This window comes from Dermacentor albipictus, chromosome 3, assembly GCF_038994185.2.
Source record: "Dermacentor albipictus isolate Rhodes 1998 colony chromosome 3, USDA_Dalb.pri_finalv2, whole genome shotgun sequence".
Lineage (NCBI taxonomy): Eukaryota > Metazoa > Arthropoda > Arachnida > Ixodida > Ixodidae > Dermacentor > Dermacentor albipictus.
The window spans coordinates 190,382,846-190,399,896 of record NC_091823.1 but is presented as its reverse complement, the minus strand read 5'-3'; the positions used below and the strand labels follow the sequence as shown (position 1 = coordinate 190,399,896).

At 45.2% G+C, this 17,051-nt stretch overlaps 1 protein-coding gene across 4 annotated transcripts in view; it reads left to right on the top strand.

Moving 5' to 3' along the window:
• Positions 1-17,051, top strand: part of Tmtc3 (Transmembrane O-mannosyltransferase targeting cadherins 3) — a 921,929-nt gene that overhangs the window by 119,373 nt on the left and 785,505 nt on the right. For 3 of the 4 annotated variants that reach the window (XM_065440560.2, XM_065440561.2, XM_070536403.1), the window contains exon 2: positions 8,326-8,547. The exons of the other annotated variant lie outside the window; for it this stretch is intronic. In XM_065440560.2, coding sequence (XP_065296632.1) covers positions 8,326-8,547 — 222 coding nt within the window. The remainder of the gene's footprint in view (positions 1-8,325; positions 8,548-17,051) is intronic. 4 annotated transcript variants of the gene reach the window in all.

The following is a 17,051-nucleotide window of genomic DNA, read 5'->3' as shown; positions in this document are numbered from 1 at the left end:
GCCAGGGATCGGTATCTGTAGGTTGGACGCTACATGAAAACGGCCGAGCAAACATCTGCTTTTGTGCCCGTGTGTTGCCTCACGGGTGTCCTTTAGGCTGCCCCGATGCGCGCGCCCCCCTCTGCCGTTCTGTGGAGGATGGCGGCAACCACGTCGTCTGCTACGGAGTCTGCCATATTTGTGCGAACTCCTTCCATTGCGCTTCGGGAGCACGCACTGGGGCCGAACGCGCTTCCTTGAGAGTAAGCTGTTTTTCTAACGGAGCGACACGTATCATTATGAATAGAAGGCGAATGACTGAAATGATAAAATGTCATACTTTTGGGGAAGTCAAGAACCTCAGTGGCTGCCTATTAGAAGGCAGTCATTCTGCGGAAGCACACACACAAACATTGCTAAAGTGCGGTACTTGGAATGTATTGCGACATACACTATTTTACGATATTTTGCGAAACCTGTTATTTTATCTGGCCTTAAAAATAACAATTGTGGTTATAGGAAACAGACAGTGTGGTAACTGCCACTCTCTTTTAGGAGCACACCTCAACCGCGCTGTGGGCGATGCAGTAGAGTAGGGAAAGAGAGTAGTGCCGTAGTGAAGGGCTTCGGAATACTTTCGATCACCTGGGGATATTTCATGTTCGTTGACAATGCACAGCACACACCTGCATTTTGCCTTTTGCCTCCATCAAAACTTTGCCGCCGCAGTCGGGTTTTAACGCGGGTACTCCGGTTTTGTACTCAAGTACCTTAACCACTGAGCCACTGCATCGGGACAGCGTTGAGCAGCAGTTTCTTAACCCACCAAAAAAAAGTTTGCTGGAAGTGCAGCCATTAAAAACTCCCGATCTAACGAACAATGCCAGCCTATTGAGCCTACTTTGGTGAAAAGTTCGCGCCGCGATAACTGAATATTTATTTTTCATTACATCAAACCACTTATGTAGAAATCACTGAAAGAATCCGCAAAAAATACGGTGTCGTGATAAAAAGCTTTGCCACACCACTCCATCAATTTATTACAACAATGTGCGGAAAATATGGAAATGCTATAGAAAAATGTTATAAAAAATGCACACCAGCTCTACGGACAATATCAAAATTGGTGTCACTGTAAGTTGACTCCAGCACACATTTTGCTTCAGCGGCCGTTGACATCTTTTTTTTCAAGCTGACGCATGTGAATGCGTAACCTAATTTGGGCATAGGTGGAGATCAGAAGCTTCTGAACAGTTGCACTGTGCACTTGGCAAGCATTCACGTTGAACTTAACAATTTTGCTCAACTTTGTCACAACAGCCTGTAAAGGAGATTGCACAGTAAAAAGGCTTTTGGTCCATTCCGTGATCCCCTTGAATAGTTCTTAGCATGACTTTAGAATACTCATAACATAACTTGAGCATTGGCATAGTGCAGGTTGTCGCCGTTCCGGATATATTCTTTTAGCCTTGTCAGATAAGAATGCTGACTGTCTGTCAAACTTAACAGAGCAGCTTTGCACTGCTCGCAACTGCTTATCTTTTTGGTAATGCCTTTCACGAGGAATCTGGCATTATGAAAGAGGGTGCTACATTCTGTAGATGTCAGCTCTTCAATGAAGAGTATCTCAGAGTCATCGATTCCAGATGGGTCTGGTTCAGCTAGCTTGCACTTGCCATGTTTCAGTAGATCAACCAAATACTCCAAATCATCGACAGCATAGGTGATTTGTTTCGGCGTGTGCCAAAATTGGCTAATGCACACAAGTTTGAGAGCATGTGTCATGTCCAAAGCATCTGGAAGTGGCTTCTTCAGACAAACAGCAGTGAAAACGTTTTCAAGGCAATCTTGTAGTATTCTGCTAGTGCGAAAGAAAGCGTAAACTTCAGAGCTCAAAGGGTGTCCTCAAGTTGAAGTATAGCAGTAGTGGTGATTAGAAGGCCTGCCTTTGATGGCTTCCACTGCGAGGTGCTGCCCATATTCATGCTTAGTATTGATAGCCAGCTTGAGAGTACAGACAGCGTCATAATGCTTGTCCATGTCTTGAAGACTAAGAGATACGAAGGGGTGACGCAATGACATCAGAGTATACCACTTTGATACAAGTTTTAAAAACCATGCTGTGGTTTCGGCTTCTTGCTCCAGTATTTTTTCTTTCACCAAGTACCGGATTGCAACATTGTTCTCTGAAAACTTGCACTGCGAGTCCCACTTTCATCTTTGTGAAATGTCCTGAGGAAACATGTGCTTCAGAAAGCTTCGGCGCAAGCTTCAGCTCCCTTCCTTGTCAAACCTTCAGACAGCACGTACATGCTCTAGTTTATCATCCTGTGAAGGCAGGTTGTGCTCGCTGACGGTTGCATCACTTATGTGAACACGATAGAGTTTAGAAGCTGACCCTTGATATTCTTGAGCACATGGGCAGCGTCTGCATTGAAAACTAACTCCATTTCACCGAATAACGGATGTGTTGTAGAGCACGTAGTCTTGGAGTTCCAATGGCTGGAAAACTCGAGACCGCGCCACATCGCTTGGTTTGATGCGCCCATATCCGATGTTACTACTCGGACTCTGAGTGAAATATCTGCACACAGGTGGACAATTTCGAGAAAGCAGTCCTTGAGAGTACTGCCGTCGACGTGGCTCCCAGTAAAATGGTATGCGATCACCTGTTTCCATCGGCTGTTGAAGCCTCCTACCATGGACACCAGTGCATGACTAGCGGGATTATCTGGCTTAGGTGGGGGCGTCACACCTCCGAACACAGTGTCTTCAGCACGGTCAAGCTGAAACCCTTGCGCTATCTCCATTTCGTCAAGAAACAAAACACAGCCTCTTTCAATGTTTTCCATGCCTTGCGCTTTGATCCTGAAGAGTTCAACAACATCATTCAAAATTCCCGGCGAGAATTTCAACCCCTGAAGGCGATGATTCAATGTTCTATCTGTCGGCAGTGGATACCCAAGCTGTATCAGAGCTCTGTAGCCAGACTTTCCGCAAGCAAACTTCAGTTGCAGCCCCTGTTTAATTGTCTGCAGCAACCACATCGAAACTTGACTGCTGCTTCTCGAAAGTGCCTGCACTTGGTCTTCATTAAGAAATTTTGTTCATTTTTCAAAGGCTTCTATTTTACTTTCTAGTTTTCGCACCTTCTTTTTTAGGGACTGAATAGTCACGTTAGCCTTGTGAACTTCTTGAAGCTGCATGTAGCTTTGTCTTGCATCGTCTAGTTGCTTTTTTACCTCGGCACAAGAATGTCGATTGCATGCTTGCTCCTGTTGTGTTTGCGACTCATTGCAGACTGCCTCCTGACTGCAATTCGTGCTGTCTTGTGCAGTGCCAGAATGGACTGGCAAAGAATCTAGATGAGATGCTGAAGACACCTCAAAAGCTGCAGAAACTTCCAGTTCGCCTTGTGGCACCACTGTGATGGGTGTAGATGTTAGAACAGATATGCTTCTTTCCTTCGGCTCCTTTCGGTGGGGAACTAAAGCTACACAATAAACAGGAAATTAATATTTAGAGCTTAATGGACTCAGTCAAAAGCATCGAAAGATGACACTATAATTTCCCAATTGCATGAACGGCAAGCAGCTTCAAGTAAAGATATGCAAGGTAGAGAAGTATGCGTGCTTAGTCCTCAATTGCGCCAGTACACTAACAGATCAGCAACAGTGGTATGCATTGCAAAAGTAATCACTACTGAAAAATATGGTACAACTTAAGTCAGAATGAAAAGATGGTTGGCACAGCGTTTCCTTTGAGCAGCTTTTGTCCATCCGCGCGGTTGTTTTCGAATATCGTTGTGGATGCTTGAATAAGTCTTTCCTTCATTCACGCATATGCCGAAGTATTTAACTATGAGTATGACTTGCCCGTGAATCGACACCACGTAGTTAGTTGTCTCTTCATTAGAGATCATATCTCCCAATTTCTGCGTGCTAAATTTACGGCTATAGATTTGTCGTTGCATTTCCATACATATTGGCCAGTGTCTGTAAATCTCTTGCATGTTGTCCGCATACACCGGTGCGGGAACGTTCTGTACCATTTGTCCACTACGCGTGCATGGTAAATCAAGTTCTAATTGACTGTTTTCCACTCGTCTTTCTATGCCCTTAACATAAAGCGTGAGCAACAATGGAGACAGAGGACGTCCTTGCTTCAGTCTTCTTCCCACAGTCTGGCACAGCGCCATCTAGTGTTGCGCCGGTGTGTGCTAATGCTTAAAAACATTAAAAAAAAACTAATCTGGAGTTTTACATGCGAAAACTATGATCTGGTTATGAGGCATGCCATAGTGGGGAGACTCCGGATTAATTTTGACCACCTCGGTTTCTTTGACATGCAACCTTGTTGATGCATGGCACAGGAGCGTTCTTGCATTTCGTCCCCACCGAAATCAGCCGCGGCAGCAGGGATTTCATCTCGCACGCTAGGGTTTAGCAGAGCAACGGACATAGCTGCTAAGTCACCGTGGCTGGTGCTGAGAAATGTTCCCTCACTGCCTACGGCCATTCGTGGCACAGTGCTATTAAAGCCTCAGGGCATCTGTGTTCGCAGAACCCTTGGGATGCCTGTTCGATTCTGTGGAAGAACGAAGAAATTTTAAGGCATCTTCCTTTCTTTTAAGTAGCAGTTGTTGTGCTCCCGCAAATGGTTCGGAAAAGGCGACATACAAAATTGTTCTATATGACAAAGCAGACGAAGCTCGCCAATAACGCTACTCGTGTAGATCAGTCATTTTCTCTTATGCTTTCCTTGGCTTCATTGTCTGTTGGTTTATTGTGGTTGTAGATTACACGCTTTCAAAGTACAGGCTATACCATCATGCTATACCAACTGCTCAGAGTTACACCCTGCTCAGGAAGTTACACATGTTCGAGAAGTTCGCAGAAAGTATGTTAGTGATATATAGCCAAGCCCTGACGGTTATTACACCATGCTGTCTTGGCGATGGTTACCACTTTTTGCTGTTCTCTCGTCGGCCGGTAGTTCACCATTCTGGTGTGACAGCGTAAAGACGTGTAATAATACTACTGACCAGCTACTCTTCTGTAGGTTTTAGAGGCTTCTCGTTTACAGCAGGTGAAAAGAAATAAAAAATATGCAGATCCCACGCACTGTGGGAATCGATGTAAGTGATGCTTTCCATGTTGGATGCTTTGATTGATGATAATTAGTGGTTATGTTTACGATTAAGCTTAATTTCTTCAACGTTTAGTCTAACACGAGAGTGGAGAGTTCATATTAAACGTTAGCTTGCGGGCACCAGCGCTCTTTGTCTGTGTAGTACACAGAACACGCAGAGAGAGGTGTTTGCTTGAGGCATTGTGCGCCATATCTCATAACCTCTGAGAGTATTGAGCATAGTCATTGCCTCACATAGCACATCACATTGTGGCAGATGAATTAAACTTGAATCGGATTATGGGGCTGTACATGCCAAAACCACACCCAGATTATGAGGCACGCTGTAGTGGCAGACTCCAGATTAATTTTGACACCGTGATGTTCTTTAACCTATCCCAAAATCCAAGTGCATGTTTATTCTCTATTTTGCCCCCATCAAAATGCAGCTGCCGCAGTTTGGATCAAATACATAGTGTCTAGCAATGCCATAGCAGCAAAGCTACTGTGGTGGGTACAGAAGTGTTGATTTGATGGTCGACCGCTTCCGTAGTGTCACCTGGACCCTGCAGTGCAGTTTAATTTATGCGGCTCTGCTTCTGCATGCCCTGCACAGTTTGTCCGCTTGACATATTTGAATGGTGTTTATTTTTCAGAAATAGCAGCAACGTACTGTTCTGTACCTTGAACTTAAGCTTATCCAGTTTCCCCGCAACCACCGTCGTATTGTAGTGCGGTTTGCTTGCCCGCTTGCTTACCAGGGAGCTCCACAAGGCATTGTGCACATTCTACGCGGTGGGCTGAAAACGAGTTTCTAGAGTTGCTTTTCCTCTCTAACTCACCCCTGTCATATTTACATACACTGAACCACCCCCTTCTGACACGGTGTGCTTGACAGCAGCAGCCACAGCAGCAGCCACAGCAGCAGCAGCAGCAGTGGAAAAGTCGAAGGAAGAGGCAAAGAAAGCTTTGCTTTAAAAGTCTGCAGGACTTGGCAACCAAATTACAAGGGAAACCGGAGCTATAAATGTGCGTAGTTTGGGGCTTCCGGCCACACTGCTGAAAGTGGTGGTCTCTGGAATGACTTTCTGTGGGAACGTTATTCCCAAGGCATCGATCTCTCAACATCCCTGGTGATTTTTGCAAAGGGGAGTGCAGAAGCATTGCGGTAATAGGATTAGTGGACAGGAAAGATGCTTACTTGCAACTAAGTTCAGAGACAAACCACCAGGAGTATTGTTGCGCATGCGCTGCCATCGACAATTGTTAAAAAAATAGTGTAAAATTTTTTTATATATAATAATCATGTAACAACGCGGCATGCACCACTACGTCAATAATGACAGCTAGTGTAGGTGATAGCAACAATGGCATGTGCAAGGCCTGACAGAAATCATTCCAAGAAAACCTTCGGTGGAAGGGGGACAGAGGAGAGGGGCGTAGAAACTTCAGCCATGGGCGAGAAACGTAAATTCCTTATCCATCAGATGCACCAACAGTGCACTAATACAAAGGTTAGCATGAGCGTGAATCTGACCAGCCTCGAGGATTTCCCTTTCAAGTCTGCCTTTAGATTTGCTTATAATTTCAGTTTTATCAAAAAGCGGTTTACAGCCACAATCCCTGCAGTGCGCAGGAAGATGTGCGGAGTTGCTCAGGGCCTTTAAAAATGAGGAATGCTCTTTTAGCCTGTCATTTAGACAGCGCCGCATCTGCCCAATGTAAACTTTCCCACAGTCGAGCGGTACCTCATTTAGCACTTCGGCGGCACAGGAGGCGAGGAGTTTTGTGTGTTTCTTTTACCAGGTCTTGTTCTTCTTATGGCCGTTTGCAAGCGCGCACAACTGAGCAAGCTTGAGAGGATGTGTGAAGATGCCGTGTTTTGCCCAATCCTCTTTAGGTTATGTGAAATCATCTGGCATATGGTATCACGACACACTTATTTGGCCTCTGGCGTTGCATAGCATTTGGTGGAGCCTGGAGCTTCTTTAAAAGAGCCGAACCCACTGTGACTAGCACATTCGAAGGGAATGCCGAGGCTTTCAGACGAGACTCTTGCAGGTTAAAACTATGACCGACCCTGTGTGCACAAGACTTGGTGAGGGATGACTTGAGGCATAAGGATGCTGTACCCCATTTTACCAGTTTGGTGGGAGATGAGTCAAAAGGTAGAGTGGCCTTCTTAGAATGCGAAAAATATTCCCAACGAAGGTGTTCATCACAGTTAAAATGGAGCGCTAAATCTAAAAACCGGAGTGTGCCATTGTCAGGATGTTTTATTGTGGAAGATAACGAGAGTGAGCATTATTTGAAACAAAGCAACACTTGCTCAGCTACTGCAGTCTTAATGTCATTATGCAGAACAGATAAAAAGACAAGAAAACCGTCCACATATCTATGAACCTTAAGAACAATGTCCTGGTTCAATTCTTGCTGAAGCAAACAGTCAAATTTGGCTAAGAAAATTTCAGACAGAATGGGTGCCACACATGATCCAATACATATACTCTTTTTCTGTATGTGAATCTTACTGTCAAAGTTAACAATGGTAGACGTGCGGTAGCAGTCGAAAAGCTCAAGAAAATGCCGGGATAAGGCAGTCGTTCTGAAAGGCAACAACACCGTATGAATCAGTTGCTTCCCGGACATTTACAAAAAATTCATCATGCCTTACAGAATAAAATAAGTCTTCTATGTCCACAGACATTGCAAAGTTCACCCCCGATACTCCCATCCTCAAGGTCTGCATGAGACTGCCCAAATGCTTGAGCACAAATGGGTGCTCTGGTGCGAGAGCTTTGAGGTGACGCAGAAGAAAATGCACTGATGTTGAAATACACTGATACACCAAATGTCTCTTTCTGTTACTATGGATCGGAAGGGACATAGTGGTTTGTGCATTTTTGCAGCAACGAATACCCTGAGGCCGTTGCCTTTGCAAGACTTTACGAGCTTGCACAAGGCTTCCAGTTTCAAGCCATTCAGAAGAGTGATTGTGCTGGCCTTGACTTAGTTGCAAGTGAGCGTCTTTCCTTTCTACGTCTCCTTTTTCTGCAACACTTCTGCGCTCCCCTTTGCGAAAATCATGTAATATCAACTAGCCCTGCAGCTTACTGTTTTAAATCTTCAGTGACTTGTTGATGTGCAGTCCACTCGAGCAATTATTAAAGCCACTGCACAGGGTGTGATATTCTGTCTCGCTGCGTATCGTTGCAGGTGAGTGCACTTCTGAGTGGTGCCATGGACGGTCCGAACCTGCCTCGTCGACTGGCTTCGACTCCTGAGCCTTGGGAGAGCAGCTCTGAGGACGACTCCTGCTCTTGTGTAGCTGCATGCGACCCCCTGGTGACTGGCTGCTTGGGCGGAGATCGGTGGCACGACTGCTGCTCCTGCTGCCTCTCTCCGGCAGTGCTGGGCTCTTCTTCTCTCTCAGCTTGGGTATTGTGCTCTGCTTCTTTCTCTCACACTTCCTTTCGTGCATGCTCATTTCGGGGGACTGAGATCATCGCCTTTAACTCACACTGGCCAACTAACATACCAGGTCTTGTTTGGCTTTGTAGTGCTGATGGTCACATATGCATAAAAATCTTCACTAATATTGCTTTCCTTTTCTCTGAGGGGTGTGAGAGGGAACCTGAATAAGCCGCTCACACACACACAGAAGAAAAGGCAGGATATTCAAGGTTTACCTAGAGCTTTTATGTAAAGCGGCTTATCAGTCGGTCAGTCGGTTCGTCATAATTTCTGTCATTCCCTGAGGGGTGCAAGGGCGTGCCTGAATAAGCCACTCATAGGAAGGAAGGTATGATGGCCAAGGCTTGCCTAGAGCTTTTATGCAAAGCTGTTTATCACTTGGTCGGTCAGTCGTGTGTCCCCAGTCGGTCAGTTATAGCGCAAATATGAACTTTAGAGAAACAGCCGTATATATTAAAGAAAAGACACGCTTCAACTTGCCTTAAGTATCATAGTCACGGTCCCCAGAAAATGCTAACAACTCAGGCCAATTTGTTGAAAACTTGGGACAAGATCGATAAGAGGAAGAGCGCAGACTAGATGCATTACGCCCATCAGAGACCAGCTGCTCGGTGACTGTGAAGATAAGGATGGGAGAGCTTTGTATTAAAGGGGCCCTGAACCTGTTGAAGTTTGCAGGGACAACATGGCCACAATTAGTACATGACCAGGGTAGTTGGAGAAGTATAGCTTAAGCTTAACCAGGCTGATGATGATGATGATGATGAACCTGTATTCAAGGGGTCCTGAACCATCTTTCTTTGAATATGTGCACATTGCTCTGCAGGGGATGAAGGGCGGGAAGAAACGATGGAGACAAGCGCCGACTTCCAACAACCTAACATTGTTATCCAAAACACACATATATAACCCTAGCGCAACAGCACATCTTGCCTTTTAATGCAATAGGGTGAAGGGCCCCCTGTCGCAAAAAATCCAGCGTCAGTGGAGTTGTTAGTGAGCTAAAACCCCGTATATATTTGGGTATATGTATATGCCACGCCTTTCTATGTGACATGCAGTATATGCGGGTTGTATTGCCACACCATTCTATTAGTAATGTTTCTCATACCTTGTCTTACATTCCTGACAAAGTTATTCCTCGGAATTTCGAGAGTGACAGCCCACAAACAAATGTCATGAAACACGAACAGTGCATACCTCTTATGTTAAATCTTCTCAGACTTAAATATTAAAAGTGCGAAACGACAACAGAAACCTAAAAATGATGTAATTCATTTTGTGCGGCTATGCACTACCTTTGGGATCACCCCATGCAAGCGGCCATGTTTCTACCAGAAAGCTCACCTTTGTAGGGTAATAGCGTTCGCCGCCAGCATTTTCCCGCAAGCACTACGGTTACACAAGCTGCAGTTGCCGTGAAGCGCGAGAAGCAGTCAGGGATCATTGGATGCTTTGCGTTGCACTTTTGAAGGCGAAGCTTAAGCGTCTTCCAAGTTATAGAGCGCAGGTTTTAGGCGCCCATTCCTGCGGTGAGCGTCGGCCCAGCCGAGCGAACGAGCAAAGGATGAAAGAGCGAACGCAGAGTGCAGCGGGGAATGAAAGACGTGAGGATGACAGCAGGGGTGGAGGGTATGGCGAAATGTTGAGGAAAAAAGCAACGATGGCTACAAGATCGTGCCAGAGTAGCATGCGTCGTCTGGGAGGAAGGTCCATCTGCGGCAGCTGCTGTGAATCGTGCCCGTACGTCACACTGTGCTCGCTGCCTCTTGCAATCCCGAGATTAGCGAGGCAGCCGGCCCACGCTAGAGCTCTGTTTGCAACTTGCCGCACAAGACAGATATAGAGTAGCGCTCAAATTTCGCATTTCGCAACGGTCGAAACCGTTCGTGAATTTTCTTTCATGCCTAAAAATCGCCTTGGAACAAATATGGTACGTCCAGGAAAATATTACCAAAATAATTTTACAGGGAGACCGTGTATGAACGTAGATACCGCACTGGCAATATTTATCTTTTTCCCATTCGATTTCAACGTCCTCCATTCTGATGGAGCAGGGCAGCGCCGCATGCATTAAAGTGGCAGTGTCCCACTTATAGAGGGCTTGTCACAACAGCCCACATGGTATTTACGCTCAGCAGACGCAGATTGCACAACTGTAAGTGCACGGCAAAGCTGGAGTGCACGCCCCCATTTTCCTGTCTGGCCGCTCTATGGGCAGCGGGCCGGCTTTGTTTTGCATTGATATTAGGCAAATCGAGAGTCACTATTTTTTAGCGCTCAGTAAAATGGTCAATACGAAGCCCGCTTATACCCACTAGTTAGTGTGCACTGGCGCGCTTACTCGTGTCGATGCTAACATCCATCATTCCTCGCAAGGCGCGGCTGACATAGCACACGCGTGGTCTGAGCTTAACTTTTGCACAGTTTGGTGCTTGCTGCAAATCGAAATTAGTGAGACCTGATGGCTATACGCCATCGATAAACAAAGCGGTCAGTGATTCATTCCTACATGGGTGGGCTCGGCCGAGCGCAAGCAGACGATGGTTGGCTTCCTTTGGAAGTGCATAATATTAACCAAATTTGAAGCGCAGATTTTCGCTAACATCAGCCTGTTCCGTTCACTACTACAACTATGATACAGATGAAGACGCGCACTGACTGAAACACGATTCTTGTATCCATCAATGGCAGTGCTTTATAGCAATCTACTATATGATGACATATGACAGCCGTTGACGGTAGCCCCAAAATGGTGGAGGAGAAGGTGCCTCTGTTGAAAAGAGAGCATTTAAGAATGAAAGTTGACATCCTGCTCCGCTTGTGATGAGCCCCACGTGCAGCTCCCGCATACAAAATTTGACTGAGACGTTGACAGGAGCGTATGCTATTCACAGAATGTGCTTTTTCACCAAGTTTGAGGGGTGGTTCAGGACCCCTTTAATGTACTGCAACGCACCTTTATATACATGTGGCTCCAAGGTAAAGTGCAACACATATTTACAGAGCAGACCAGTAGAACTAGATAACGCTGGCAGATTTTTCCCGCTTGGTGGAATCGATGAGTGTGCGATTCTCGGACAACATGCGATACTGGATGTGCCTAGGCTTCAGACTCACACGGGCTCTTGTGGCTACTGAAACCACCCTTAAGCGTAAACAGCCATGTTGAAACATTTGAAAGGACCCACGCCTAACGGAAAAGCTTGCCATGTGAGCCTAGACATGCGGGATTGAAATCTCAGTAAGCGACAAATTTACCCTTTCCTTTGTGCTGGAAATATTCTGACTAATCAAATTGTCTTTGTTCCTCTTAGTGTGCCATCCACCGAATGTGCAGTTCCACTCTGCTTATATTGTTACTGATCTAGAATGGATTTATTTACTGTGAAAAGGGTTGGGACAGTCCGATACAGCCATCAAGTTTATTCCATAAATCCACCGTCCGCGGAAAGAAGGAAAACTTAAAGGAATCAATATTCGACCGGAAGGGCGCAATGTTCAGGGGATCAGATCGTCGAGTACAGCGTGCAGAAGCTGCAACAAAAGAAATCAGCGCCAGAACACTCAAGCCGGTGTGAACTATCTTATGAAGAAGGATAACGCGATCAGAATTACGCCGATGTTCGAGAGATTGCAACGTTAAAACGTGTGCATGCGAAGTAGGCGAGAATTGCCGGTCATAGCGACAAAAAATGAACCTGATTGCTTTTTTTTGGACAGATTCTAACATAGCTATGTCGTGCTTGAGGTGAGGTGACCAAACAACCGATGCATATTCTTGTATGGGCCTGACCAAAGTTTTGTACGCAGTCAATTTGCATTCTCTTGTTGAGTTGCTTAACGTGCGCTGGAGATACCAAAGTTTACGACGAGCCTTATTGCAGATTATTTCAACATGCTTGCGCCATTTTAAATTTGACGCTAGAGTTACACCGAGGTACTTAAACTCCGTAACATGTATTAGACCGACCCCGTCATTAGTATAAGTAAAAGAAAGGGGCTGTTTCTTGTTTGAAAAGGTCATTGCTGCAGTATTCTTTAGGTTAATAGACATTTGCCAGGTTTCACTCCAGTTACAAAACAAGGAAAAAACGTTATTTAGCGCAACCTGATCATGAGCATCAGAGATGGTGTTGTAGATTACGCAGTTGTCTGCATACATTCCAAGTTTAACTTGAGTATTGCCAATGATTTCTGCTACGTCATTTATGAAAATAATGAACGAAACCGGCCCCAGCACCGAGCCTTGCGGCACCCCAGATGTAATCTGTACCTCTGACGACTAACAAACTGAGAGCACGACCATAAGTAATCAGCTATCCAATCAACCAGCTTGCTGTCACCAAAATATGTACGAAGTTTAACTAAAAGCTTAGCATGGCAAACCAAATCGAAGGCCTTAGAATAGTCAATAAATATGGCATCAAGCTGTCCTCGGCTGTTAGGGGAAGAAGCAATGTCGTGCATAAATTCAAGCAACTGCGTAGCAGTGGAATAGCCAGCACAAAAACCGTGCTGCGATTGGGAAAGAATATTGTTGGCAATTAGGTATTCCACAATGTGCTTGTGAATAATGTGCTCCAAGAGTTTAGAGCTGGTGGAAAGTAAAAATATTGGCCTATAATTCGGTATTATTTGTTTGTTTCCTGACTTGAATACGGGCACGACATTAGCCAATTTCCACAGCCGGGGAACTGTTGTAGAGTCTATTGATTTTTTAAATATTATAGTCAGATAGCTTGCACACCATTCCGAGTACCTCTTTAGGAACATATTTGGAATGCCGTCTGGGCCTGGGCTTTTCGTTACATCAAGTTTTAATATGAGGTTATGTACTCCAGAGGAGGTTACATCAGGATTTGGAAGAGGGGGCAGATTGCGGCACGCGGAAAATGGGGGATTGGTGCCATTATCGGTAGAAAAAACAGATTCGAAGAAGTTGTTGAAGGCATTGGCTATAGTTTCAGATTGGGAGCAGGATTGGTCATTAAGAATAAAGGAAGAAGGTACAGACGATGCAGGAATAATCGATCTCGAAAACCTAGATGGATTTTTTTTCATAAATGTAGCCAATGTATTATTAAAGTAAAAGCTCTTAGCCTCTTGCATTTTCGCTCTTAATTTAGACTTGAACGTGTTGAGTAAAGAAGCATTGTTCTTACACTCTGATCGGCTTTGCTTACGCAGCCGCTTAATGCGACGAGTGAGCTGAATTATCTCCCTATTAAACCAAGGGTGTCTATGGTTCCGTTTAATACATCTTTGGGGCACGTACTCTGACAGGCATTCATGGACAATGTCACAAAATTTAAGGAGCAGCGTGTCTACATTGTACAGTTCACTACAGGATTGGAAGTCATCAATAGTTGAGGCTAATGTGTCAAGTACGGAAGTATCGTCAGCTGCAGAAAAGTTCAAAACGGTTGTGAATGCAGGTCTTAGTCGAGGGCACATTAAGTTCAAGGCAATTTCAACTGCTTTGTGGTCAGATAAGCCTTCGGTGACTTCACATTTAACTCCGTGCGATAAGAGTTGTTGGTTTACAAATACAAGGTCTAATATTGAGTTTTCGCGCGTTGCAAAATCCACAAGTTGAGTTAACCCAAATGAAATAACCAGGTCGATCAGGGAAGCACAAAGCGCCATATCACGGCCAGTTGGGGTAAGTGTGCTCCGGTCCCTAATGGGTTAATGCATGGGAGATTGAAATCCCCAGCTAACCACAATTTGCAACCACACAACTTGTTACTAATAAGGTACTCATCGATAGCAGGAAAAATATCGTCAGAGTTCGGAGGGCGATAAATAACACCAACAACTATTACAATACCTCTGCTGTATACTTTGCACCAAATAGCCTCAATGCCAGGAAGTTCAGGTAATAAAGAAAATTTAAGGCTTGTTTTAATGAGAACTGCCACACCACCACCACGGCCAACATCTCTGTCCTTCCGAAGTAGTGCATAACCGGGAGGCAAAATTTCGATATCAATAACAGATTCATGTAACCAAGTCTCAGTAAGACAGACAATTGATGGGTTGTGGCTTTCCACCAAACAATTGAGAGCTTCAACTTTGTTGAGTACACTCCTCGCATTTACATTGAGGACAGTTATATTCTGCTCGCAGCGTCAGTCAACACGAGCCGAAGCAGTATTAGCCGAAGCTCTATTCTTGCCAGTCACTTTTGCAGAAGCCGATTTAACGGGAGCCGAAGGCACAGAGGCTGACACTGTTGAAGGCGAACGTGCTGAAACCTGAACAATGACATTCTTATCAGTGTCCCACATGTAACGAACACCATCAATCGTGAGTGTGTCGTGTTTAAGTCTAAATTTACCAGCATTCTTGCGCATATCTTGCGAATTCTGCCACAGCGCTCTACGTGCCATCCGTACCCGTGCAGAGTAGTCCTCATTTATATATATATTAGTTCCCTTAAGTTTCCGGGCGTTGTTCAATATAGCAACCTTTATTCTGAAATCCAGTAATTTAATGATTACCGGCCGAGGTTCATCCTTCTTTCAGCTCCAAGCCTGTGGCAACGCTCTATGTCATCACATTTTACACCGAGTTTAACTGATATGAGTTCCAATACAGTTTTAAGCAGATCATCAGCCGACTCGGAAGGCTTCTCACGCAAGCCATGAATAACCAAATTCTTTTTACGGAGTCGATTTTCTAACTCATCGTTCTGACGATCTAGCTTGCCTACTAGTTTTTGAAGTGCACCGACGGTGTGCTCCAGTTCGCTTACATGTGGTGCAATGTTTGACATAGTCGCCGCCATTTCCTCAACATTTTTTAGACGACTATCAAAGAATGCAACCGTTGCAGATAGGCTAGCTATATCTTGGCTAATGCGGGCCTGCCCAGCCAGCAGTTGCGACAGCATTTGGTCCACATTTGGTCCAGGATTGGTCTCAACGTCACCGCAAAGCAACAGCAATGACATTTTTAGGCAATGCACCAATTCTTTCAAAACGCCAGTACAATTCAGAGGGTTCTGTTCCCTGGTTGTATTACTGTCATTGCCGTGGTGCCCGTGCTACTCGATAATCTAAAGCAGTCGTTTGTAATTTACTAGCTTCTCAGTTATTTGGACGTCTTTCGCGAACAGTATTTATCAATGCATATAAGCTTGATCTGCCTGTTTTTACAAACTCCATGGAATGTTCGTTTCTTATGGTACTTCAGAATTGAGCAAATATTCAACATTCCATTTGGTATTTGGGGGTATCTTTCTGGAATATTCGTATTTGATCGATTCGATTAAGAAATTTCACTTAGCTACAACCATAGTGCGGGTTGTAAGAGTAGGCGTCGGGCATGTAAAGAGGGGTAGCTGGCCTTTGCCGTCGTCCAACTTATCCACGCTAAGGACGTTGTTCAAGGGAGAAACGTGTTCTCATCGAGAATGAGGGGTAGTAGACTTAATTTCCAATATCTACATGAAGAGCGGAGAACGTTGCATCTCATCAGTCTAGCATGGCTCAAATGAAGCACACCGAGGAGCCGAAAACGGGCTTCTTAAAACTCTCTCTGTCTTTCCTAGATCCATAGGCCAGGGAAACTGCCGTCCAACCTTCATCCAGTCAGAGCTTCAAAAGTTGTCGCAGGGCCCGCCTTGAGGGCGGGCTGTCTGTGTTGGACGCATTGTCAGTTTCACGAAGCGATTCGTCACTACCCCCACTGGCCGATTGTAACAGGGCACATCAGGTGATGCCACGTATACGCTAAGCAAAACGAGAACAAGGTAAAAGCTGAAGCCAATGTTTCGACAAGTGCACTTGTCTTTTTCAAGGCAACATGTGCTTCCCTTGCCACAGTATTCATAGGTTGGGTTCTTATAAAAGGGAGAGGGGGTAAGCCAGTTGGGTGAAGCAACGACCGATGATGTGTTAGCGGCGAAGGTGTGGGATTGAAAACTAAGGTGTGCTATTAGTGGCGTGCGTAAGCCAGAGTGACCTACACGTCAACTGGCTGACACATGGCACTACTTCACATTCATTCCTCCACCGATGTTGAATAGCACACCTTTGTTTTCAATTCTACACCCTCGCCGCTAAAACACCATCGGGCGTTGCCTCGCCCACCCGGCTTACTCCTCTCCCCTTTAGAAGAACCCTACCTGTGAATATTGTGCCGAGGAAGCCCCTAACCCTCTGTACGTGACCGCATTACATACGCCCAAGCTAGCTACAAAAATATTGCTTCAGAATTCTTCCTAATGTTTGTTCGCAATGTAATCAAGCTGCAACTTCTAGTACGCTTAAGTTTTATGTCTCATTTCCAATAACGATGTTCAAAAGGCAGACACAGGGCACCATGCACTTCATTTTCATGTTTTGGCGCTGCGACCGTGTTGCCTGTGCCCTTTTGAACGCTAGCGATCCGTGAGTTCCACGATACGGGTGTTGCGTTGCGTCGAGAGATGGTGCCACGCAGCTCCTTGAGGCACTTTT